General features: G+C 40.1%; 2 protein-coding genes across 2 annotated transcripts; one reads left to right on the top strand and one right to left on the bottom strand.

Moving 5' to 3' along the window:
* Positions 1-654: 654 nt before the first annotated feature.
* On the top strand, positions 655-3,803 carry LOC135467287 (uncharacterized). Its single transcript, XM_064745055.1, has one exon. The coding sequence runs from the start codon at positions 655-657 to the stop codon at positions 3,214-3,216; it is 2,562 nt and encodes an 853-aa protein (XP_064601125.1). The 3' UTR covers positions 3,217-3,803.
* Positions 3,804-14,432: 10,629 nt separating this feature from the next.
* LOC135467286 (neuropeptide Y receptor type 5-like) lies at positions 14,433-15,305 on the bottom strand. The gene has a single exon (XM_064745054.1). The coding sequence runs from the start codon at positions 15,303-15,305 to the stop codon at positions 14,433-14,435; it is 873 nt and encodes a 290-aa protein (XP_064601124.1).
* Positions 15,306-27,625: the final 12,320 nt, after the last annotated feature.

The following is a 27,625-nucleotide window of genomic DNA, read 5'->3' as shown; positions in this document are numbered from 1 at the left end:
GCGTGACTACTTGGGACTGCTGCAGACATATGCCTGTACACCTGTATATAATTACACACCTCTCACAAACTTCCTAAACGAGGCTTTGCTTTGTAAGCCCCATCACAAGGAGCTAACATTTATTTATTTCAGTTTTTTACGCCGTACTCAAGAACATTTCACTTACATATGACGTCGGCCAGCATATAGTGGGGAGAAACCAATAGAGCCCAGGAGGGAACACACGACCAGCCATAGGTTGCTGGTAGACCTTCCCAAGTGCGAAGAGCTAATAAACAGCTATCATATACAAGTACACTGTCAAAGTATGAGGACGGAGTATGTACTGTTTTTTTTCCTTTTCCCTCTGGTTTTGTTTTCATCCAAGTTTAACATACTGATCAGGTAATCACATTTCAACCGTTTTCGGTACTTCCCGTTGTGAACTCCATTCCATGGTGCGCTCTGGCTCTCTGATTGGGCGCTATTTTTAGGAGTATTGATAGTACAACACTGAAAACGTGCAGTTAATAGGACTCGCATCAAGGGACGGGGAGGAAGTGGGGCTATAACTGTACTTGACTAACGCATTCAGTTCAAGAGGTAAAGAGATCATCAACACGAAAACCTGGAGGCTATATACAGACAGGACAGGTGAAAGTTTGCTGTCACACAATGCCCACAATATGGAACTTACCGAGGACTATGTGCGATAAGAAGAAATTTCCCCTAAATGGGCTGGTTATCATGTTTCTGCTACTATTTTCTCTAGCTTACACGTCAAACGGCCATGGGATTCACAACGCGGGTGAAGAAAAAGGCATTGGTGATGTTGCAGTTTGGGAACAGAGCACCACTGGCGTTGCCCTCAAGCCTTGGCATATATCCAGAAAACTCTGCCGTAATGTCACTGTCACAAAGTCGTCTGCAGAGGTTTTCCTGAATCGTTTGCATTACAGACATGTTAACTTTGGATTCATCCACGTTTATCCTGAAAATAAATCTGAGTTATCCTTCACGAAAACTCCCGATGTCCTGTTTCGTACGGTATGGGTGTGGACATTGCTCGGGGAAGGCGGTGCTTTTCCTTATCTCTGGTATTCACTTGACTTTTATTCGTTGTCGTTTGGTATTCTGGACAAGTACACGGACCATTACCTCAGGCTCAATCTCACCACCGACAGCCCGACACCTTGTATGGTACAGGTAGGTGGAAACTCGACGCAGATCATAGCTAATGCTTTTAACGCAGTGATGGAAACCTCGTATGGGAAAACACCCAAGAATAAGCGAAGCGTGTTCTGCTACTCGGTGAGATATAAAAGTTACGGGCCTTTCTTGTACTACGTAACCCACCTCCTCGGTATCGAGAAAGGTTACACAGGATACAAATGTTGCTACCAGAGGCAAGATCCTTCTAACAAAAATAAAACAGTATCTAATTGCAGTGACAAGATACAGCCGATGACAAAGTGGTATTGTGTTTTGTATACATTGGTCTTCTTGGGGTTTTTCTTCTGCCCTGTCGTGGTGTCATGGGTAGCTCATCGACTGGCTGTTCCAGACGGGGACACGAACTTACCTTCTCTCCAAAACTATCAACCTTTGTCATCTGAGGATATCCAAGAGGACAGCAACCAAAATGAAGTTCTGGAGCAAAAGTGGATATTCCTCGGCGTTGACAAGCCAATCACGCTTTTAAAAGTGTTTTGCAAACTATTCCGTCCATTTCGCACAAGTCCTGTTCTGGCATCACGTCTTCAGAGGTTAGTCGCCATTCTTCTCACGCCGTCTGTGATCTGTTTCATGATCTTTATGAAAGTCAAGGATGGCACCCAGGAGCGTTGGGTCCGTTACAGACTGGATTACGACATCCCTGTTGGATTTATGGCCATTCCATTCGGGTTTAAGTGGAACTTGAAGAACTGGGGCTACCTGTTTGGTGGACCTTACGTGATGTATTCCTTGTACTTCTCCTTGGGACTTGTCATGCTGCTTTTGCCTAGGGACTTTTCTAAAATTATGACAAAGTACCTAAAATGTAAATCAGAAGTGATGTATACCCTCCTGTCCATTGACGTGCTTACAATGGAAAAATGGAGCTCGACTACCTTTTCTCATCTCACCGGTTACCACTTTATCCACGACAAGGTCACCGCTAACTTTTACATGCTAATGAACAGAAAATTTTGGCGGTTTACGAAGGACCTCTTCGTGAAAAGATTTATCCTCGTGAACGATCGACTCAAGAGACTTTTCTCCGATGAGTGTGCCGTAAAATGTTCCCTTCCCGTCGCACAGTTTGTGTTGTTCGTGTGGTATGCGGTATTCTGTGTGCTGGAGTTACTCTGTGCATTCGTGTACTATGGTCTACCGTCGGTTTATCTTGCCGTCACAATCCTGAGAGGTTACAATGTATGGTTGAAAGATGTTGTGCCTCACCTCGGATTGAGAGCTATCCTTCATTTCATTATCAGTGTCTTAGTCATCCACAATCTCATTGCCTTTGCCATTCTCTTCATCTGCAGTGGAATATACATAACCTCTGCCATAGACTTTACTTACATAGGCCTCATCATCTACCCGGAATACACGACCGGCTATATCATTGCTGCAGGGACACTGGCATATTATCTAATCGGAAACATCAGGAAATTCAACGACATTTTCTCAGAGCTCCTGGACTTGACCGTTAACGCCAGTATGAATTTGGAAAGTCAGCGGAACAAAGGTGTATGTAAGGTCACAGAGAATACAATAGTTATCTCTCCTCATGACGCCACTGTTGTTGAAACGATCAAAGTGCAGGGAGAAGTGGAAATTTCTCTATCAGACAATCAAAAGTCGAATCTCAAGCATTGCGGCCTTCATGGAAGCCTCCGAAAGCTGGTGAAATGGCGGGACAACCAACCCGGTATTCCGTACGAGCTGTTCATACACGTGATGAACCGCTATTGTCCACTGCACAAGCACGTGTTCTGGTTCCTGCTTCGCCTGGCCGTATTCTGTCTCGTTGTCGTGTCCATCACTACACTTCTGGCCAGCTACAACATCAAGCAAAATTTGGCAATTCCAGCCCAGGTCATTACTGCAGTCACCCTCAACATACTCCCCCGCGTTATGGAAGCCTTTGTGTCAAAGCTGGACATCCGCCTTGCCCATGAGCACTGGAAACGGTGTATAGAAACAGCAGTAGAAAGCTACTGGATAAGCAAGGGTCTCGTCAGAATAGTCTAAAAATGGTGACTGAAAAAATAGAGTGAGCATCAGAGGAAATACTATTGAAAACTGTATCTGAAAATATGTTTACTTATTATTTTTAGATTTTGTTTTCACTGAATTAAATGCATTAAAATGTTTGGATTGTATGGTGACCTATATGCACAGGCATATATTACACGAGAACAGGCATATATTGCACGAGAACACGCATATATTACACGAGCACAGGCACATATTACACGAGCGCAGGCACTAATTGCACGAGCACAGGCACATATTGCACGAGCAAAGGCGTATGTTGCACGAGCACAGGCACATATTACACGAGCGCAGGCACTTATTGCACGAGCAAAGGCGTATGTTGCACGAGCACAGGCATATATTACACGAGCACAGTGTGTTGACAGCATATGTACGTTGTTGTTGTTTTAAGAACTATTTGACAGTTCTAACAATCACATTTTAATTACAATGATGTGTTTTATTTAGAGCCTTGATATTAGACGATGCTCAGTGTATGTGAAACAACCTTTTATTCAGCTTTATTATTTTTTTTTTGGTTTCATCTGTATTTCTTATATAGTCATTGTTTTCCCATATCGGGTCATTTTACTTTGTCATTTGTTGTAAAGCATTTTCGATCATATTAAACAAATGTATCAGGTATATTGAATATATATTTGGAAAATGAAAATCAACCTTTGGAAATATAGTTGATTTTATATAGCTGGTGCAGTATTCCGTTTGCATAAATGGACAAATATTTAGGCGAAAAGGGAATAACTAGTGTAGTTTGTAACATTTAGGAGGGGAGTAACTTTCACATGTACAGCATTCCGCCACCCTTGCCCCCCCCCCCCCCCCAAACATTTCAAATATACACATTTGCACCAAATAACATCGGCACAAAGAAATTGTTACATAATAATAATAATGACATTGAGTTTATTTGCAGAGTTATCAGGATACAATGAAGGGAAAAGGAAGGATGTAGATGGCCTGTTTCTAAGTTGACATATTCTACTCAGTTACAATGATTCATAGGTTTTGCTATTACTTTAAAAAATATCCAAAAGTGTTTGGACACGGCGGATGATAAATTCATCTATAACAATGAAAAACGTTTTCTCCGTGATGTAAACCTTTTTTCCACGGTGGCTAGGGAAAATATATTTTAAATTCTTTATTCTGAATGATAATGTTTTAAAAGAAATGGCAACACTGGACCAAATGTATATACCGATAAAGTATCTGACAGTAAGTTTATAAAGCATAGCTTTTTATTTTTGTGATGTTGCACAACCGAGATATCGCAGCTCAAAGTAAGCACATTCAGAAAATGGAGACAAGCGAAAGCGGCGCCAGTTTATATTTTGTATAATCCAAGAACGCGTCTGTTTCAGCTCACAACACCCGTGTTTTCCCTTGTAACCATATGCGCATGCGCTATGAGTGACGCGACACCATGTTTCTGGTTGCTCTAACCTCGTAAGAGTTCTTTATTAGAAGTTGATGGAGTTGCCAAGCACGGTGGAAAAAATGTCTGAGCGCTTAGGTCTGTTTTCACTACTCTAAACAACTCAGGTGTTCCCGGTGTTATTTCCGGTAGTTCCAGTCATTCCGTGGCTGTTCTTTCAGCTGTTGACGTTTTTTCTTTCAGTATGGTGAACATATAGTCACATGTACGTAACACGTGGGAAAGTTCATCAGTAAGCAATCAAAAGTTTGATGGTTTATTCCGGTTTCCTTTACCCATGACAACAGTAGTATGTAAACAATCTTAGATTACGGGTATGGTGTCAAAAGCCAGCGATTTTTTCTGAATGTATCTACCAAGAATATTTCACTTATACGATGGTGGTCAGCATTACGGTGGGAGTAAAGCCGGCACAGCAAGGGGGAAAACCCACGGCCAGTCGCAGGTTACTGGGCGACCTTCGCACGCACGGCCGGTGATCTAGCCAACATGAGCTGAACTTACAGCGACCGCATTGGTGAGAGGCTCCTGGGTCATTGCGCCGCGCTGGCACGTTAACCACCTCGATAAATTGGACGGGTCTTGTGTAGTGTTTTACAAGTATAAATGAATCTTCATTAAATCTTGATTGACACATCTTTTCTGGATGTGCTTACAATGTACTTGGTATAGACGACAATTTCCCATAAACCATTTATTACAATTGTATGTGTCCCTGTGATTAATACAAAATCTATTTACGACACACACAAAAAATTGATTAATAGTGAGCAGTTCATGGTAGAAATTCATTTTCACTCTTAGGGATCACCAAACAGAATGAAGAGAGCGTTAACTGAGTGTGTTCCCACTCTATTCAATCAACATATCCAAACAACCAAAAAGGACAAATTTGAATCAAAAACCAATATCTGAGCATCACATCCTGGATCATCATAACCGATTTGTCTATATTCACACTGCTTATGCGCCATTTTTTTAAAGAAAAAATCTTTTGATGTTACACGAGTTTAATGTTTCTAAAATGGGAGAAATTGTTTTGTTTGTTTTTTTTTTTAATTTTCACAGCCTTCATATTCGAAATAGTCCGCAATTATTTGTATGCAAAAATGCACGCAGCGATAAACAATATATAACAAAGTGCATTCTCGCCGTTTGCATATGGCTGTTGCAATATTCATGCACATAGGACCTAAGGAGCTCCGCTCTAAAGAGTGGCCTCCCTTGAAATTACATTTGGTTCTGTAACAGAGTTACCAGAATGCTTATGCCTGGATATATTCAGTTTCCTATACAATCACTGTCTGTGTCTTCTTGATTGTTCAATCTTGAAATGTTTTGATCACGTGTGGATGGTAGAAGAGGCGCCGAAATGTTACGGAAGAAAGGCCTCCGTAGCCATGTATTCCTGTCGCTGAGTCTTCATTTTCTCGACTGGGTCGACGTAATAGGTGAAAGAGGAATTTCTCAGAACCAGTAATCCGCTGAATTACAAGCGACTTAATCAAAAACGTTTCATCACGAATTCACAAATAGCAGTGCGCCACACCGCTTAGGCCACAATCGTCACTGAGCACTCAGATATGGTTGTCATAAGATTTTATGAGAGAATGTTTAAGAGATTTTGTTTTTGATTGCAGCATTTGTAGCCATTGTAATCTCGATACTCAGGATATGTGTATATGCAGTATCATGCCGAAGACACCAGACGTAACACCCCATCCAGTCATTACACTGACACCTAGCCAACAGCTTGTGTTTCCTTGGTCTAATTTCTCTGTACTGAGTGCCAAACCAGGCAGGAACAAGCATCATTTTTAAAGTCTTAGGTATTAACCAACCCGGCAGTATGCAGAGAGAGTTGATATCGTCAGGAGATAATAACCTGGCTATGCAGGTGTGAATGTTTTCCTCGTGCCATTCAGACATTTCTTTGTTTTGGATGATAAGATACTGGATAAATAGTTTACAGCCTGCATGGTAATAATTTACTGCGAGTATGTGGAACGGGAATAAACGCATTCTAGTACTTGTTCAAGCAACACGAGCCCACAGGTTGAACCTGTTTATTTTACACAAGTACAACAGCTGTACCTGTTCATTCCGAGCGAACACATTAGTTTTACATTTTAGTTCAGCACGAGAATTCCAGTTGAAACTGTTCATTCTACACCAGCACAATAGTTGTACCTACTCATTCTAAAAGCGTATCTTAAGTGTACCCATTCATTCTACACCAGCGCACTAGTTGTTCCTGTCCATTCTACACCAGCAGACTAGTTGTAACTGTTCATTCTACCCCAGCAAAGTAGTTGTACCTGTCCATTCTACACCGGCAGACTAGTTGTGACTGTTCATTCTACACCAGCAGACTAGTTGTACCTGTTCATTCTACACCAGCAGACTAGCTGTACCTGTTCAATCTACACAAGCACACTAGTAGTACCTGTTCATTCTACACCAGCAGATTAGAGGTACCTGTTCATTTAAAACGAGCATAACAGTTGTGCACGTTAATTCTGCACGAGCACTCTCGTTGTACCTAATCATTCAACACGAACACTCCCGTTGTATCTAATCATTCAACACGAGCACTCTAGTTGTACCTAATTATTCAACACGAGCACACTAGTTGTAACTCTTCATTCTACTCAAGCACATCTGCTGTGCTACTCCAGCACATCTGTTGTACTTGATCTTTCTACGTCAGCACTTAGGATGTATCTATTCATTCTACAAATGCACGCCCACCATAATCAACAGGCCGATTATCAAGAACAATTCGTTGAATAAGACGAACATAGGAAGCGCTTAATTTTTGTGTCCCTGTGTTCATTTATTCTGTAGTTTCTTTTGAATTAAGGCGAGACCTGGCAAGCATTCTTCCGTCTTGTTTTCATGAATTCATCCTAACTTGATGGAAATTGATTCGAAAGATCTCAGAAAGAGGAAAATTACTTGATGTATTAAATGTATTATTCATTGTGAAGAAGTCATGGAAGGCAAGTTCAATGTTGAGCTCCGAGATGTTAATAGAGCTCAAGGAATCTCCTCTGGACTTGGAATTTATTTGTTTGATGGGTGTTTTACGCCGTACATGACGGTGATGGGCATTATGATCGGGGGAAACCACAGGGGAGTTCACGGGGAAGGACCGGGAAGGAAGCCAGCAGGGGTTCGACTTGCACTCACAACGACCGCTTTGGTGAGCGGCGCCCCAGACATTGTGCTACCCTAGCACGCTAACCATTCGACAACGGAGGCCTTGAGTCTCGAAATGGACACCATGAAGGTAATACGACACAAAAAGTAGTCTCCCCATCCTAACACTAAATCTTGGCCTCATTTACGAAAGGAAGTAATTTAGCAATAAATAAGCATACTGCGTTTCTTTTCTTTTTATGAAGTAACTGAAGGCGCAAAAAGTTTTATTGTAGAGCTCATTTTGAATATGTAAGTTACCAGTGACCTAATATTTGACACCTAGTGTGTTAAAACATATTTTTCAGAATTTCATTTATTTGATTTGCGTTTAACTACGTGCTAAAACTTTTTTTCACCTATATGGTGTCCAGAGCAAGCTAAGGAAAATAAATTGATAGTTTTCATTTTGCAATAAACAATCACCTTTTTTGTTGAAATACAATGCAACCTTAGCCCAGTAAAGGAAAAAATAAGATGTGTTTTATTGAAAACAATCTTTCTGCAATGAAATGGTAAAATACTATTTGAAATTGAAAATATACAAGAGTTTTATTCTCTACATTCATTTGGTCGGTGCTTCACACCCTACCCACGACTTACGTATGTTTCACCCTTGTTTGAAGACAATGTGGTTATGAGGTGTGCAAATAATTGTGCACTTGATGAATATCTGGGTGTAAAGTGGCAGTCAGGCAAGTGGGAGCTTGGTTCTCAGGTGGTTGTTGGTTATTTATGTGCTGATGGTCAGTCCTGGGCACCATACTGCTATGTCTTACAGAGTTGTTTTAAAAGCCTTGCTATCTTTATAAAAGGCTTGGTGCTTCTAAATAGCAGTTCTTCTTTACGGATATGCCTGTCCCAAAAACACAGTTGGTAAAGCGTCCGCTTCGGGATGTGGTAGATCCAGGGGCAACCTTAAAAGAGGAAGTTGTGACTTCCTCGTTTGGTGTTCAGCATAATGGAGATAGTGCAACACTGGTTGACCCGTATCCGTATAATGGCTCGGACGGGTCAGCTTACTCACCTACGTCGTATCAGTGAAGCAGCACTAGATGAAAGAGCCGCGGAAATCCGTCCTGCAACAAGGAGGTACATTACATGCTCTCTAAGGACTCCTTCATCGTCATATGACTGAAATAAGTACGACGTTTAACCCCAAGCACGCACCCACTCACTCATTTATCTGATAATCGCCGATAACCGGACTGTTTAATTTATTATCAACAAATATATTAATAATGAATGGTTCCCTCAAATGTCACGTTTAATTTCTTATCAGCGTAGATCTAAATAATGACCGGTATCTGGCATGGTTGTCACCAATCAAGGTCTAGGTAATGGTCAGTGTCGGGCATATTTGTTACCTATGAAGATAAAGAAAATGGCCTATATCTGTCCTGTTTGTTACCGATGAAGATTTAGGTAATGGCCTTTATCTCACATGTTTTGTTATCAACGAATATTTAAAAAATGTCCGGTTACCTTAAATGTGACGCTCAATTTCTTGTCAGCAAAGAGCGGGTTACGTGACTATTATATGTAACCATGTTCATGGGCCTATTGTCACGTGATTGAAGGCGTGGGAGAAAATATTAGACAATCCTGAGAAAGAAATAATTTCCCTAATGTGAATTTTTGTGGTTTTTATCACTGGAAAGGCTTTAATGGTTATCCATTTGTTGGAGCAAACCATGAAGCGTTTTTCCGCATGTGTGTTAAGATGATCCTTAATATGCCACGGTGATGTCTTCGTCGTTAAATACTAGCAGCCATTCACCGACCTTCATTCTGTCACCTGGTTTGTTATAGTTGAAATAAACACTTCACCCAAAGCGCACAAAGGTAGGTACCCAAAGTGCCTCGCATGGTGATAGGCTGTTGTAGTAGAGCTTGTAACACATGACATACTCAGCCACAAAAATGGTGATAAATGATCCTCGGTAAATGTGTAACCAGGTGATTCTCCTCGTTAAGCTGTTGATCTTCTGCTTGCCATGAAAACTCTCGTCGATACTACATCGAAGCCGCTCCCCCAAAGCTTTATCAGTTCAGAGTGTTATGGACAAACCTACATTTCTGGCAGGAGAGACTGATGGCGAGTGTGGGCGGTTTGTTTGAGGAAGATAGTCGGCAAATAGCACTCATTGCATTATGATAGCAAACATGGAATTTGCCTGGGTTATTAATAAACTATTCAGTACATTTTTTCGTTCTGTTTACAAGGGATTCTATTTTCTTTCATGGCAATAATGACATAAAATGAGCACATAAAAATTGTCACAATAAGTATATGCAAATCGGGAAAATGCAGGTTTCATGTACAAAAACGGCATCTACATGCGCTGTCAATGAACATTTGCCATCAACAAGATATTACACGAACTCCCATCATGCAGCCACCATGTACACAGTCTGACAGTCTCTCTGACAACGATGCTAACCAACTGTTAACTGTGAAAATGCATTTCCAATCACTGTTAGTACAAAAAAGGAATTAAATCGTGTTCGCATTCACGTAGCAAAGCCATGAACACAACTCAACCGATCACACAAGCTAATTCCAAGACACCCTTTATCCAAACAATGACTGTATATATACGATAACTGTTCGAAAATCATGTATCCTTATAACTGACAAATATTGTCATCAATACTAGCGCCATCCAAACCAATGGCTCAAAACAGTTGCTATATTCTTTCCTCTACTGAAAAAATCGAACCTGTCTTTGACAACAATCCATCATAAAATTTGACATAGTGAAGTACCAATCCCATTATTCGCAAAAAGCCGTCAACCGCAGTTTGGGACCAGAATATCTTTGATATGTGGCAGTTGAGTTTTCCTTCATGTGTGCGTGTATGGAGTTGTATCTTCCATGTCAGCATGGTAGTTGTTAACAATGAGCACTGGAATCAGTGGTAACATCTTTGTATGAAAAATGTACCTTAAATGGCTCCCTTTCTCAAAGATGCAGTGGAGATATTGCGAGATAACGACATGGGCCAATTACCGGTCCAGTCAGTGTTAATAGTACTATCTGAGATTTTGTGATCTTACTTCGTATTGCAGTATGAAGGCTGCACCGTTCGACAAAGGAAGGTTTTGTCATCTGGTCACGAAAAACTTTGAACATCATATAATATTATTCCTGTAAAAGGTATAAAATATAGCTTACAGAGGAAACTATGGATTCCTGTCCTGACAGCTGAAGACTGGGCCATGAAATAGTTTGTAAGAAATACTTACATTTTCTACACTATTCTGTGACAAGACACGCTGACTAAAAATTAAAAGGTTTAGTCTACAGCCTACAGAGAAAAGTTACAAAGTGTCAAACTACTTATTAGAATCAGAGATCATGCTCTAGATGCTAAATCATTAAAAAGGCACTTACCAATTTAGCACGGTTTCGATTAACGTGAGATGCTTACATCTTAGATATTAGCGATTACGATATTTTCAGGTATATTCTAACAGGGAGTTGTTGTACTAATTCCGGGATAAGTTCTGGACTGATACAGTCTTCCAGCATTCATCACTTTCACGTTATAGCTTGTTTTACCTTACATCTGATTGCACACACATTGTCCAGTTTCTAAATAGCCCGTATATAACCATTATTTATCTACATGTATACACTGAATTTCCAATGCACTCAGCCCAACGGTGGAAAAAGCTGGGGAGTATACCAGATGGATCAATACAAGATTGTATAAGGCGTGATTTTTATCCCGGGATATTTTCATCCGGGGATTTCATTATGTACCGGCACTCTTCAGCAACGAAGGACAATTCCCGCTGTGCTATGTTCTGCCTTCTAGATCATTATTCTTAGAGATGAACATGCACCATTTACAGTTCAAACAACAAACCAAAAACCTTAGGTGACTTCACAAAGCGATCGAAGCGATGCTAAGTTGATGTCTGGTTCCGCAAAGCTATTGGAGACTTTTTTCATGTTACAATTTGTTAAATGTGACGACGTTCACTTATTTGGTAAGTGTGGTATGACGCATCTAAAACATTCTTATAGTTGAGGAAAACTCTTGACAAAACTCTGTAACTTAATTCCAGTTGTCCAGGGCTTACGGATTTAAACGACCGACAGCCGTTTCGTCGGTGGGTGAGCATTATACAATATGGTTTATTCTGATTAAGAGGCACTCCATGACTAGAACGGAAGAGATTTTAAATGACATATAAATGCCTTCTTTGATGGAACATAATTACTGCAAAATTACCTTTTCGTGAAGATAAAATATAGTGTTGCATATTTACACAGATGTACACGTTCAACATCTTTGAAAACAATGAGAAACAATGCATGAATATAAATATCTCTTAATAAATCATCAAGACAAAATATAATTTCATTATATATACAAACTGATACCCGGTACACTCTTTTTCCATTTCACTTTGTCACATTTCACAGATGTCTCAGATTTGTCTCAGGGTTTCAGCCAGCCTTACAGTTCAACCATTTATACAATTGTCATTTTGTTTCTCAGATATAAGGAATATTCAGTACAAGATAAATAGTAACATTGATATATTATACAAAATGGCGTCCTTACCATCCTGTACCTTTCCGAAAAGCTTGAGCACTGAAAACTTATATTTAGGCTAAATGGTAATACATCAGTAATTTCGCCAAAGACAAACATAAGAATGCAGTATATCACAAATGGAGGATCTTACTTGAGAGGTTATCCCATACAAAAGGTTAGCAATGAAAACTTATATTATATAAGCTTAAGGCTATCCCATACAAAAGTTATGACACTTACAGCAAACACAAAATACAGCACGTGTATGGCTCGGATCACAACAGTGAACACATGATTCATCAGCAGCAGTAAAGTAGTCCAGTTAGAAATTTAAATTTACGCCAAGTTAAGTTACAGGACTCCGATGATCGGCTGTCTTTGTTTTGTTTCAACTCCCCTCTCTCAGTACGAATGGTCACGCTTCCGGCGACATTGTCAAATACTTTCTTGTAGCATAAGGTCCTTAAGGTCCAGTACCATACACATTTTTAAATTTTAATCCGCCAAGAGCACTGATAAATAACCAGGAAAGTAGGGCAGATAACTACAACTGGGTTACACCATTGCCGTACAAACCTTCTCAGCCGTGTTATTAAGGTCCAAGCTGCTAATCACTCCTGTGAGAGGCCAATAGGGTTTCGTACTCTTTTGTCGCGAAAAGTAAAACAATCATGCTGTATCATGAGACATGTCATAGGTTGTAGGCAACCTTTGCTAACATTAAATTGCCGATCACCTGTCTCAATGTGTTTCAGAGGCATAAATCTTCAGGAACTTAAGTTCACAAACGTTCAGCTCATCAGATTTTTTTCTACTCTATGGTGACTGATACCAGCCATCTAGACCACGATCTTGGCGATTCCCGCGGAGGTCGCGGTTTTAACCAAACAGACCATGTCATAAAGCCAACGCAGACCCTGTGGGGGCTGGATTCAGAGGTAACCTCAAACGCCAATCAGGGCAGTGTTCAGGTAACTAGTGAGAATGCTACAGTGTTGAGAACACACGTTTTTATTATTTATGCATATGTACAATATCAGGATTTAATTTTTGAAAGCTATCATTTTACTACCGTCAAAATTCCAGCATTGAAAGTTATTTACTTGATTGTTGTTTACAGCCTTATGGCAACATTAGAATTTTTCACATACACGATGACGGGCCAATTTTATAGGAAGAGGAAACTGGAATGCTCAGAGTAAACTATGGGCCTTTGACAAGTTACTGGCGAATATACAAATATGCACACTATACTGGTGGAAGACGAGTGTTCTTCAACGAACGTTATAGACTGCACAAATAACCACACGAGCGTCGTCGATGGTTTATTATCACCTGGGCCCCAAGATCTGTGCAAACGAGGATTTATAGATTTTCCTGACCAAACATGCGTTTGAACATACTCTTCTTGTGTTAGCGATTGAAAGGTTTATCACTTTAAAGGGATACAGAATCGCCGCTAATTGGCTAACGCTGGAGATAGGGTTTCCTGGGTAAAACCATACAAAAAATAAAATCTTAGTCACGCTTGAATAAATCTGCCATACCTAAAAATCAGCTTAGGGTAGGCAAAGCCTAGACATCCTTATCTCTAACAACAATCCATTCTGTATCCCTTTCACCATTTGGTCATAGCTCGCTCCCTGAAAGATACAAATATTTTCGTAGAGTGAGTGCGTGAGTGCTTGAGGTTTAACGTCGTACTTAACAATTTATTTTTGTAGACAGAGAAAGGTCAGAGAGAACGTATCGTGTTGTACACAGCTGGTCAATTTAAAGCCGTGTCTGAATAACATGGAGTATTTGATGTGTACATGAGAAATATCCTGCCCCACACCTGCCCCAGCTTAGAACACACTGACAGCAGTACAGTTATGTTACCCTGACTTCCAGCCACATCAACACGATCGATGACTGATGATGACTTGTCTGCCGTCTTTCCTGAATATCATGCAAAGCATGACAATTGTGAGGTTTCCTCACGTTGACCAGCTGATTCTCAACCGCTGTTGAATACAATACTCCTGTAGTTCGTGCCACTGGACGATTTGGATGGAGTCGATCCATCCATTCCTATTACACGCAGATTAAAGACACCTTCGTCGATTGAATCCTCGCCTTTCCTTGAACGCAGTCTCGTACAAAGAAGCACCGACAAAAACTCCTCTCTGAAGTTAGGATTAAGTCCTCCATATATGATTGGGTTCAGCGAGGCCGACAACATGGCGGTCAGGTGACAGATAGCGTAGGCCAGATTAAAGTTGCTTTCTAGAAAAATACGGTAGTCGTAATCGGCCATAATGTTCAGAACGGTTAACGGCAACCACGTGATCCCAAAGGTCATCGCAATGGACGTGAGAATGGTCATGTTTTTCCGATGCCGATGGATGGCTCTCAAAGACCTCTCGAAATTTCGCCGTGTGATGGGATTTTCCGTGATTCGCAGACGCAGGAAGTGACAAATTCTGCTATGCAAAATGCTGATGACTACAAGCGGCAGAAGATACTGAACTACAACCAGCAAAATGGTGTAAAGACCTCGAATCTTACCGGAGGGCCAGACTTCCATGCATATATCATAGCGGACCAAGGTGTGCATCATCTGTATGGGTCTAACCTCTGAGAAGATGAACACTGGGAGAGAGAGAGCCAGAGAGATGGCCCACAACATCACTAACGTGTATACGATCGTCCGTTTGGACGAGGACTTTTTCTTGGCGTACACGATGCAGCGATGTCGATAAACCGCAATGGCTACAATGGTAGCCGTGGAGACAAAAACGTCCGTCATATGAACAAAAGGCACGATCTTACACATGATTTTACCTAGCGGCCAGTTTTTCATGGTGAGCTTCAACAAAGTGAACGGCATACTTATAACGCACATCATGATGTCGGATATCGACAAATTCATAATAAAGAGATTTTTTGCCGACCGAAGATTTTCCTTCCGGCTAACAATGACACAGACGATTCCATTTCCCAGAAGACCAAGAAGAATAATAGTGCAATAGGCTATCGTGATGGTCACTTCCGTCGGCTTATCGAACCAACGATCTTGATGCTTGTATTCCTGTAGAATCGGCATATAGTCGTGGGCTGAGTAGTTGTTTGGTGTCTTCATGAACGATAGTGTCAGGTTCTGGTCGGAATCCATTGTCAGATGAACTTCCCCTGGAAAGATAATAAATTTGATTGTCGTTTAAAGTAGTGCTGGAAAATTTTCCACTGAGACGACGGTGGTTAGATTTATGAGTGGAGATAGCTGGAACTCCTAGAGTAAATAACGGCCCTAGGCCTTATTACCCGATAAACATCCTGACTTAAAGCCGCTACCGATGCAGCAAGACAGACCAATGAAAACACGGATGGCAGTTTGGGAAATTCGCTAAAAGTATTTACAGGAATAGTTGTACAATTTCAAACGATGAGATCTAACCCAGTGAAACAGCGACGCTGTTGAGATAACAGTAATAGCTAAGAGTGAATAATATTTACTAGAAGTAAAGCCGGAATCTGATAACCCAGTCATTCTAATCAGCGTGTAGTCAGTTGGTATAATCGCCGTCATTATAGTTGGTATAGTTTCGACCTCCGGCCTGACGTGGTCTTGCATTCAGGGATGGTCCATACATACCATTGGCACGTTCGTCTCCGAACATACTAAGAATACCGACAAGAAGTTGATCGCCATGATGTGACATTGGTTTTTTAGGAATCTGAGAGGATGGCAACAAATAGCAAAACGACTTGACGCCTTTAGCTCAAATACTTATAAAAGACGCACGCTGCCACTGGAATTCTCGAGCTCTCTCTTTCAATACCCACGCGCCGGAAACACGAATGTCGAGATTAATAAAATAAAACTGAGCGATTTTTCCGTTTTTGCTAATCTCGACAAGCGGGATTTATGACAGGATGCGTGATACGAGAACTTGAGAATGCCAGATTAGTGAAACCGCACCAGAATTTTGATAATCTCACGCAGTTTATCAAAAATCGCGCTAGAATAACTAAACAAATCGTGCAATTTGACTAATCTCCAGTTCTCGACTTTGCGTTCCGTCATGAAACTGGTAGTTTTGATCACCTAGAAAATAGCACACATAAGCTTGTATACAAACTTATACAGTATGATATAAAGAGATTATTTAACACCAACAATAAAAATAAAAAATATAATTATTAATAAATAAAATTATGTCAAGCGGAGATCAGGAACTTTTCAGCCTAAACTAATAATATGTTCCTATATTTCTATTTCTGGACAATCCAATACGGTCTATGAGATATTGAGGTACAACACATTTATCACCATATTTGGATCATTCCTATTCTCTTACACAAATTCCAACATTCTTAGGACTGCTTTACTTTTCTCTTTCCCCTCTGATCCACAATGATGCGCGATGTTTAAACGGTCGTAGGTCACTGTAATTGAAGAAGGAAAGCTTTAGAATTTGCAATGGTTGATTTAACGTTGGATATGAAAATGTATAGAAAACACTTTGGTAAGTCCCATACTAATTTATTGTTGTTGTTTGGGAAACTTCCGTGAAGGTCGGTGAAATGTGGTATTCTCGTGACAGTCATATCCGGTGCGAGTGACGTTAGAGGGAAGCTACATGTACTTCATTATCACTGTGTTACGGGTTCATGCAAGCTATCTCCGTCTGGCATCAAATGTTTGCTGTAACTTCCTGTTATGGCAATAACATGTTTAATCCTAGCCATTAATCAAGAGTATAATAGACAGATGCAATCGTAAACAACCACGTTAAAACGTTACACTGGAAGCTTCAGCACGGCGGCAATGCACCAGTAAGTGCGCCTACACAGACAAAATCTGACAGAATAGTAAAATTTATAAATTTACATTTTTCAGTCATGCCAAGTTCGCCTCCAATCTGTTGATCACAGTTTAATTTCTTCACGGTGGACAAGCGTTCCCCTCCAGTCTGCTAATCACAGTTTAATATCTTCATGATAGACAAGCATTCCCCTCCAATCTGTTGATCACAGTTTAATTTCTTCACGGTGGACAAGCGTTCTTCTCCCGTCTACTAATCACAGTTTAATACATTCATGATAGACAAGCATTCCCCTTCAATCTGCTTATCACAGTTCAAATTCTTCACGCTGGACAAGCAATCCCTTCTATTGCCTTAGAGCTTCCGCCTTGTAGCCGCGAAATACGGGTTCAATCCCGTCCCGGGATTTGATCTGGTAATTCTGGATGATCAAATATAAATATAAAAAAAGAAGTAAAATAAAATTCACACATAAATGTCCATAAAATCTCTTACATCTTTTATAATTCCTGTTTGTGTTAATTTATTTTGTTACCATGTATGTTTTAATAACAGTGTAATATTATCACCGCTTGCAATTATTCCCTTATACTCTGTTATTCTACTTTCCTTGGGATAGATCAAGCTCTTATGACCTTTATTCCCGCCAACTGTATTTCGCACGTATATTGCTATACGTATATGATGTACGTATATAGAAGGGATTGCTTGTCCAGCGTGAAGAATTTGAACTGTGATAAGCAGATTGAAGGGGAATGCTTGTCTATCATGAATGTATTAAACTGTGATTAGCAGACGGGAGAAGAACGCTTGTCCACCGTGAAGAAATTAAACTGTGATCAACAGATTGGAGGGGAATGCTTGTCTATCATGAAGATATTAAACTGTGATTAGCAGACTGGAGGGGAACGCTTGTCCACCGTGAAGAAATTAAACTGTGATCAACAGATTGGAGGCGAACTTGGCATGACTGAAAAATGTAAATTTATAAATTACATCACTGTTCACTTATTGAAAGCGTAAGGCTGCAAGGCTATTAAATTTCGCAAGAATTCGTGTCAACAATCTTCTCCTGTTAATGTGTAAGGTTGCGAAAGTTTTCTTTTTGAAAATACGTCATGACGTATTTGTTCCGCTAACTCAATTTTTAATACACATGTATTTCTTTTTCATACTTGGCCTATGTATTGTTGTAGGGAAAATTACATTGTTTATTTCTTTGTTGTGACGACAATGGCGATGCTCGTCATTAGCACTTCAACATTGTCCGTTATAGTACTTTTTATGACGTCGATGACGGTCCGAGGAACGAACCTGCATAATGGCGTTATGACAAAATTGTAGAATTCCAGATGAATATGCGGTTTACATGGCAAGCTACACATTCCGTACAGGCATATAAAATAACAGAAACAATTATTCCCATGTATATACGATGTCGGGAGACACCGGGATCAACCCGGGTCGGGTCAGACTAAAGGCTTAAAAAATGGTATATGCTGCTGCCTGTCTTGGCGCTCAGCATTGACGAGTTACAGCAAAAGTGATTGGCCTTGTGCCTGTATAATGTGACTGGGTGGGGTGTCCTATCTGGTGACTTCGCCATGATACTTCGGTGGCGGCATCACTTTGGCGCCATGGACTCGCCCTGCCACAAGAAGACCCAGTATATGTACACAAACTTAATTACTCCTCGTCGTCAGACGACTGAAATGCTGTTAAGTACGACGTTAAACCCCAAGCCAAGCATAGATATATACATAGTCCCACATATTTACCCTGGTAACTTTAAGTTGGAAATCAAAAACATTTGCAGTTTACCTTGATAGCCCTGCTTTTTGTTTTCGGAATTGCGATTATTGACCTGGGACGTCCGTTTTGATTGACGGTTGTTATACGAATGTTTGTTCTGATGTCTATATACATGTGTAAGACTAAACTTAGATGATGATGAGACAAAGAATGTATGCTTATCAACAGAATAAATTCAAGAATTGTCGTTAAAAATAAGGCTGTAGGCTTTTTTTTCCACCTCTTGAAATGTACGTCAGTGAGTCATATTTCACACGACTAAAATCCAATGTGAAAATGAATAAATAAAATGCCAGTTAGATTAAATTGACCGTTAATAACTGAAAATTACGTCTCTCTGTCATATTGACTGTTACAAAATAAATCGACTCCAATAACCACTTACAACTGATGAGAATCATGATGTGCAACAATTTAAATCATTTTAAATGTCAAGGGGTCTTATCTAGACAACAACTCAAGTGAATAAAGGATGATACTGGCAACAAATTATTGAGCTGATTGCCGACTAAGTGAAACAAATATCACAGTTATATATGATTTACAGCGAATATAAAAAGAGCCCAGGCGAACCGATTGATCAATAACCTATATAATTAATTACGTATAAGCTTGTTGAGGCTTGTTGAGGCAAACAATTGAAGAATTCCAGCCGTTATAAATCAAAATGTTGTCATCAAAATTTCGGATATGGCATGGCGATCAGATTTATTGTAACATGTACAGACAAAAATGCAACGCCGTCCTCACGTTTTTTCCCCCATCATGTAAAACTGCCAGGCCAAGTTTATCAGTGGGGGAAGTGGAATACCCACATTAAACCTCTGACCTCGCACAGTTAAGTGTTAAACATCTTGATGTAAAAACACAGTCAGGTGAAGCAGGATTCGAACACGCGACCTCACTAGTCAAGGGATTTATAATCGCAGCCAGCGATCGATTTAACTCTACGAGCCAGCCAAGGCTCTCACTGAGTTAATAATACCGCCACGATCTCCTGGATACAAACACCTGAGATCCATATGAAAATGAGACGAAATCAATATGCAGGATTGGCACTTTGATATGTTTACAACGTTCATTTGGCTTCAAGTTACAACTCTGGAAGTGAGAAAAATGTCAATATAAGGGTGTGCCTTTCATAAAAGGATCTCAGATTAAAGAAACTCCAGCCTATCCCAGTGATCCTGATCAATATATCACCAACATTCTAAAAAAAATATGTGTACACTTACCAAAGATCGCTCTGTAATGCGCTGTTCAATAAGTCGTACATATTGCTCTACCTTAGATGTGCCAAAATATCTTCAAGCAAATATGAAAAAAAAAAACCACCAAAGAGCATTCTTTGTAGAATGCTTATCTGATACTCCACTGCATGCAGTTAGCTCTAATTATAATATCGGTTTTGTTAACGCCCAATGTTCTATGTCAATGAAGTCAATGTACATCGATTTAACTTACCTTCACTGGAAAGATTTCTTCGCTCTGTGCGGAACATGGTCTTGTGGTGAGCAACAGCTGGCTGTGTGGCAGCGCCAAACTGATGCCAGACAATACCGAGTAACTTTATCCTGTCACTCTCTCTTTCTAGCTCGACAAGCCTGCCTAAATACCCAAAGCCTGGCTGAAGCTAAACAACAAAAGTGCTGGAAGAAGGTAACACGGCTCGTTATCACTTCTGGTATCAGCACTTCCGGGAGCAGTTTAAAGCGGCTCCATCTGTCAACGGCTCGAGTGGGCTATCTGGATTGGTTGCCCAAGCATTAGCTATAGATGTACAGTTGAAGTCACATAGGTGTTTGTCATCATCAGCCATCGATGTGCCTAGAACAAAAAAAAACACATACATGTAACCACCCTGTAGGTCTATAGCCCGATGTGATGCTGACGTCTTGGAAAGTCCAAAAAAGGGTTCGCCTTTCAATAACCCTGGTTGTATCCAAGTCAAGAGCCTCTTTTCCAAAGGCATCTACTTGTACTTCTCTGCGGTGGCCAATCAAATACGATGTTTAATATTGAAGCGGTGTCTGCAATGGCGTCCGACTACCGTATGGCAAATTAGATTAATGTGGACCAAATATATTGCCTGAGGGATTGTCGTCAGAGTTGGCGGGTTATGGGCACTGCTAGAACAACCGTATCTGATAGGGTTTCACCACCAGTTTCCCACGTGCATGACAGGATTGCCTGAGCAGCTTCCCCCGTGATTAAGGCATTGCTTTTGGACACGTATCTGACAGCATCGCTCCAGCAGCTTCGACGTGATTAAGGCATTGCTTAAGTGCACGTATCTAAGAGGATTACTTGAGCAGCTTTCTCCATTATTAAGGCACAGCTTGGGTACACGTAACTGGCAAAATTGCTCCAGCAGCTTTTCCCGTGATTAATACATTGCTTGAGTACACGTATCTTGACAGGATTGATCCAACAGCTCCCCCAGTGATTAAGGCATTGCTTTGACAGCATTACTCCAGCAGCTTGCTGAGTGATTAAGGCATTACTTGGGCACACGTATCTGACAGGACTGCCCTTGTACCGTGATTAGGAAAAAAAAACAGAAACAGCAGTGTACATATCACTAATAACCGACTTTTTTCATACTTAACAAACTTAAGAACCAGCAAAAATGAAGAATCATAAAATAAAGCAATCAAACCTAATACCTACCTGGGAAATTAGTACAATTGGATATGCAATCTACAAGCCTAATTCCGAAAACAAACAGAAACAGTGCGAGTGGATTAAATACTGCATTAAGAGTTCAATGCCACCTTTTCATATGTTGATGCTGTACGACTTTGCATACAAGTAAAGACTTACAGCATAGAGGGTAAAACCAGAGCAGCGACGAGTGTGATTGCTGGCTAATGGTCACACGTAACCGGTGAAATACGGCCTCTTGTCAGTTTACCTCAGCTATGGTTATTCTAACTGTTCATGTTAATCCTCAAATAGTAGCAATTTACACGCTCTCTAATTCTGTTAAGCCATAGTGCTATAGCAGAATAAGGTAAAAAGAATGCAGTGCAATTTATTAGACGTCGCTGGCCTAGAATTACTCAACTTGCGGTGTTGCCATCACATTTAACACACAATCACATTAAAAAAATACAAAGGGATCATGACCTGTCTTCAAAAAGCTTCATATCACATATAACTCAGTATTAAAGAACGTCTTCTAGAAAAACAACGGTATGCACGGTAATTATTTACCATCTTTGGCAAGTACAAAATCTAATGAGGTAATTAGCTGTGGCTTTGGACATTGGGCGCCAATGTGAGGAAGACATGTAGTAACTATACCGTGCTAAGTGTACCCCCTTAGAATCATTCCGCTACATGAAACAAATAGTTATCAAAACTTTACCTGTAAGCTACAGACAACTGACTATTAAAAACCTATTCAGGACCTATTTTTCAGCAATAAATTTGTTTCAGATGTACGTTGAAATTATGTTGGAATGCATGCCTACAATAATTAATGGAAACAAAAGTTGAGACAGAGTTAGGAAGCATCTTGTTTTTTCTGACATGACTGTTTGCCTCATCACCGTGACCCCAGTGACCTTGGCGTTGTTCAAGATTTCTGTACAAAAAACAATGGTGGCAGTGAAGCGAGTCTTAGAGAGCGGCACATACGCTGTATGGGAGTATGAAAGAACATATGCCAGATATATTTATACACATGATATGTAAAAGTTACGGTGATATATAAAAATACTTTGGTATGATAAATATAGAAACAAAAAGCTTTCGGGTACGGACTTATTTTCTATATTATATAGTAGAAAATGTGGTTGTCAATTGATCCAACCTTTTATTTTCAGTGATGAAAAAGAGAATGGTGGATATAAATCAACAAGCAGCGTATAGGTAATTCAGAACTGAATAATTATAGTATCTAAACTAGATCTAACATTTAGTACAATGACTTACTAGGCTCTAAGATTCCACAAAGCTATCATCAGTCCAGTGTCTACCGATATGTGTCCCTGCTGGCTATAATATTGCATTAAAGCATTTCCGCACAAGAGACATATCAAGTTCACGGATGTAACTCGTTTTCACTCAATGTATCCGACGGCATCGTGGGTTTATATCTCGTCGAAATAAATGGTTAGAATTCACGCCTGTCATGGACGAAAACGGAATCATCGGATAGGTAATAGCTCTGCAAACAGACGGTTCAGTGTGGGCTCTGTCTGAATTGCTTCATTCAAACTTGTATTTCACCATACCTGGGTTCATACTGGCGGGGTGACAGTAAAGGGAAGATTTCCATGAAAGATGCTCGACAGTGCCTATTACTGTCCGTCTATTCTTGCTGTATAGCTCTGTTCAAGTCACTTAAACTGACACTGACAATCAGTAACCCTTAGTGCATTCCAACCCACCTGTAGCGTTCACTGACAGCGGTCGCTAATAGTTTATAATGTTTTGCTGACGACAAGAATGTCAACTTAGGCTTATCCTAAGGCAAATGGTAACGTGTTGTTTAGAACCGATTTGGGTAGGCTATAATTCTAAACGATCCTGTTGTATCCATGGACACATATAGCATGTGAAAAGTTTGATGAAAGCCTATTTGGAACGATGCACAAACTGCATAGATTCCATAACTCATATAAGGTATCTTACTGTGGCAAAAGGGTCAACACACCATGATAATGATTATGACTTATTCATTCATTACCCCCGATCATTTAGATTCCAAATCCAAGTCATGTAAATTACCGGTTTCGGTATTCAAGCTAGATGATCACCTGGTAGAGGGCGTGTTTTGTCACAGACGTCGCCAGCTTTGACACGGAAAACGAAGGCGATAGTGACATAAAGAAACGTTTCATTCTTCGCAAGAATCATTTGTTGATTGGAACCATCGCTTTAGCGTTTGAAGTTGGAAGGTGTTTTCTGAATATTAAAATATACCTTAAATAATACATATATAAAAGTTCACGCGTATAGTCTTGTAAAACTATATATTTCACCACCTTTAATAAAGCTAAGAAGTTCTAGGAAAGAATGCCATTAATTATTGTGTGTTTTGCGTTGGAGCTGTCGAAATGAACAATGTCCATTTGCAATATTGATATGGTTTTATATGAAGCTCTTAATATGTCATCCATTACACTGGTGCCGTAACAGAACAGGTTCCAAGAATGGAGCGTGGGGCTGAGACTGTAAACGTGACGGTCTTATTGGCATTGGACCGTCCGGATCAACAATCGGATGTTCACAACAACGTTCAACACATACCACCAATAAACTAAGAAAGCATATAAAGTAAGGAATTCAACAGTTTTCACTGATGAGGGAAAGATGCAAGGAAAGTTCCTGCTGGATAAATTAAATGATCATCCGAACCGTGTACCATGCCAATGTATAAGTTACCGTTAATCAGAATATGTATTTCATAATGATTTGATTGCAGCTGTACATATATCCAACCAGACGTACTCAACACGATGAATTGTACCCTGCGTTTGCTGGCGTCCTCCTCAGCGTAGACTTCCATCCCATACTGGTGGAAGGTCAGTGGTCTCCATGGAACGTGACAGGGCTTCTGTGCAGAGGTGTTCGAATATCTTCATTTGTTGTTCAAATATTACAGTAACGCTCTATTTGCACCGGAAGGTTCAGGAAAACCTGATCAAGATGACCCACTGACCCCATTTTAGATCACAAAGTAATATCTTCTCATCAGTTTCAAAACCCATTACAAAGAGAGACGCCTCCATGCCTCATATCGCACACACATAGTTACAGCAGCCTCGCATGGCTTTATGATCTGCAGAAATATTCATTCGTGAACCTCACCTCATAACCTGTGCAAAGTAAGACATCAATCTGGCACGGCTTAAAGACCTCACACCCATGATTTCACGAGCAGAAATAATGATTCCAAGTCTGATCACACAACACCTCATAATTTAAGCGCATTAAGACATCAACCTCGTCAAGGTTATAAGATCTCACATTTAGATGGCATAACCAGCAAAAATAATGCTTCAAAGTCTCATGACCCCTCACCCCATAATTTGTCCACATTAAGATATCAACTTCGCACGGCATCCAGACCTCACAACCAGATTGCATAATCTGTAGAAATAAAAATTCAGCCTCATGAGCCCAGAATGAACACTGCAATCATTAACAGAGCTGTTGTAATACAGTGTAAAGCAACTGAGACATTTCCACATCCTTAATACAGTCAATGCCAACCATATTCGACCTAAATAAAGTGGTTTTCGTATTCAACATCATTAGACCAGTTTCTTTGTACACCATACTAATTGTATTTTCATATTTCTGTACTAATTGTCCGATTGTCTTGTCGATCCATCTAATTCGACTAGTCGCCTTAATAGAAGACATGCATTATCACGCGATTGTAGCATTCGAAAAATTGCATCTTCTGAACATTGCCGATAAACTAGACTCGTTTTATTTCCATGCCACTTGTCCCATTCGACAAGTCGATACGACAAATCGTATCGTGTGTACGCCGCTTAACGAAATGAATCCGAATGTTATTGAGTGGAAGCTTCAGTAGGCAGTTGTTTTGAAATGAATCCGATTGACTGAGCAGTTGTATTAAAGCACAGGTAAATGGTGTTCTTTGAAAGTTGTAGTAATCAATCAGTTGCATTGATGTGAAGCCGAAATTCGTGAAACCTGACCAGAAACAGAAAGAAAATAAGAAAACAATGGAAGAACAGTCGATAATTGCCGTTTACAATGACATAAATTAACAAAACCAACCATTCCCCACTCATTCACATATGTACTTTTAAAGTCTGTGTTACATTATATAAGATATTCCATTAGGCATAATGCAAGGGTGTACCCAGACATCAGCAAACAGTCCTCTACATCTAAAATCTCCTGCGGGACATTCAAGCGACTCCCGCACACGAGAACGAACCCACATTGTATTTTATTATCAGTCTTCTTCATTTGTTTTCCGCGTTGTTGAAAAAGGCGAAGAAATAGCCCAGGGATATTACCAGATATTTTACTCCAGTTCTTGTTCTGAGATTTCACGAAGGTCTCTTGAAAATTGCTGATTGCTGTTTGGTTCAATGGGGAATATCCCACATTGCAGACCTACGTAATGCGAAATAGGATTTGCTCAAGGCGCCACTTGGGAAATTAACGATCCAAAACTCTGAGAACAAATTCATGTAAACTGGTTTGGTATTTGGTGACAATATGAGTTGCAGCATAACAAAAGAGGGTTTTTTTTACTCAATCCCAGCTTGTTTGCTTACTTTGTGTAGAAAGTGGCGAAAGTTAAGTTCACATTTACTTTATACTCACCAGTTTACCGAGTATGGTAATTAGCAAAATAAGTGTAACGTGTTACAGCTTTGTCAACGCATCATTGACAAACCTTTCTATCGATGGCGAAGCGAGACTGTATCTAATGGACATAACTGCATGGGCTTTTGCGAAACACACAAAGCCAGGTTCATGTTAATCTGGAAAGTGTTGTAACCATTGGTATATTCACACACAATTTGGCAGATTTCGTGCGTTTTATGTAAATCTTTGTCACACCCGAAACTTTACACGAACTCGATCATAGATTTAGTTGGAAACCTTAGAAAAATACACCTGAACAACTAAGGTGAATGCTGGGCTGATTGTAGCATAATTTGTTTGTCACACTTGTCTGTCGGCGGCATAATTCCGGGATGTCTATACCATGAGGCATCGTCGTCAAATAGTTGGCAAAATATATAGAAGCATGAATACGGTGGCTGTGAGTCCGGCTTTGTCGTGATCATGCTGGGTTCCCCAGAGTTCTGCCCGGTTTCTTCCTACCGTACTGCTGGTCGCCGTTATAAAAGTGAAACAATCTTGAGTACGGCGTAAAACACCAACAAATAAATAAATAAACAGAAGCCATTATTCGAGTTCTGGGTAGTTCGAGCGAAGGCCAGAGCAGCTAACAGACTGGATTTAACTCAGATGACATATCATGCTAAGTTTCACAAATTGTTTTCTTTGACCATTCAGAGTGGTTTGTATTACGGGTATTTCATATCCTGTGGAAATTCTCTTCAAACTTACAACCTCAAACCTATAATTTTCCAATTTTAGGAGGCACCGGATAACAACATAATACAATGTGTTTGAATAGGATAACCAAGATCTTGACATTTGAATGTAGTGTATTATTGTGAGTTTTCATTTGTTTCAACAAATTACATTATTAAATTTTATCTTCATGTTTAACCAGTCACATTTATTTCCATTTGTACGGGTCTAAAGACAGTCGGAGTATTATTGCAATGTACCTGTAATTTTAAATTAACGGAGTACGTATAGTGTTAACTAATTTACCCCCAAATAAATCATTTTACAAATAGTTAATTTCATGTTTCTCCCATAAAGGAAATGTTTCATTAGTTAGTTTTATTAACAGCTGTCTTAGATTGGTCAATAAATCTAGTCAAATAAGATATGCGATTGTCAGGGGAGACTGCGCCATGTTCTATGGCGAAGTGAGTTGCTTGGAGCATGGGGCTGGCGGGACGGTGAAGCTAGAGGGACCATGGTC

This window comes from Liolophura sinensis, chromosome 6 (assembly GCF_032854445.1).
Source record: "Liolophura sinensis isolate JHLJ2023 chromosome 6, CUHK_Ljap_v2, whole genome shotgun sequence".
In the NCBI taxonomy this organism is placed as follows: Eukaryota; Metazoa; Mollusca; class Polyplacophora; order Chitonida; family Chitonidae; genus Liolophura; species Liolophura sinensis.
Note: the sequence above shows the minus strand (reverse complement) of the source record. Positions and strands in the feature narration are given on the sequence as shown.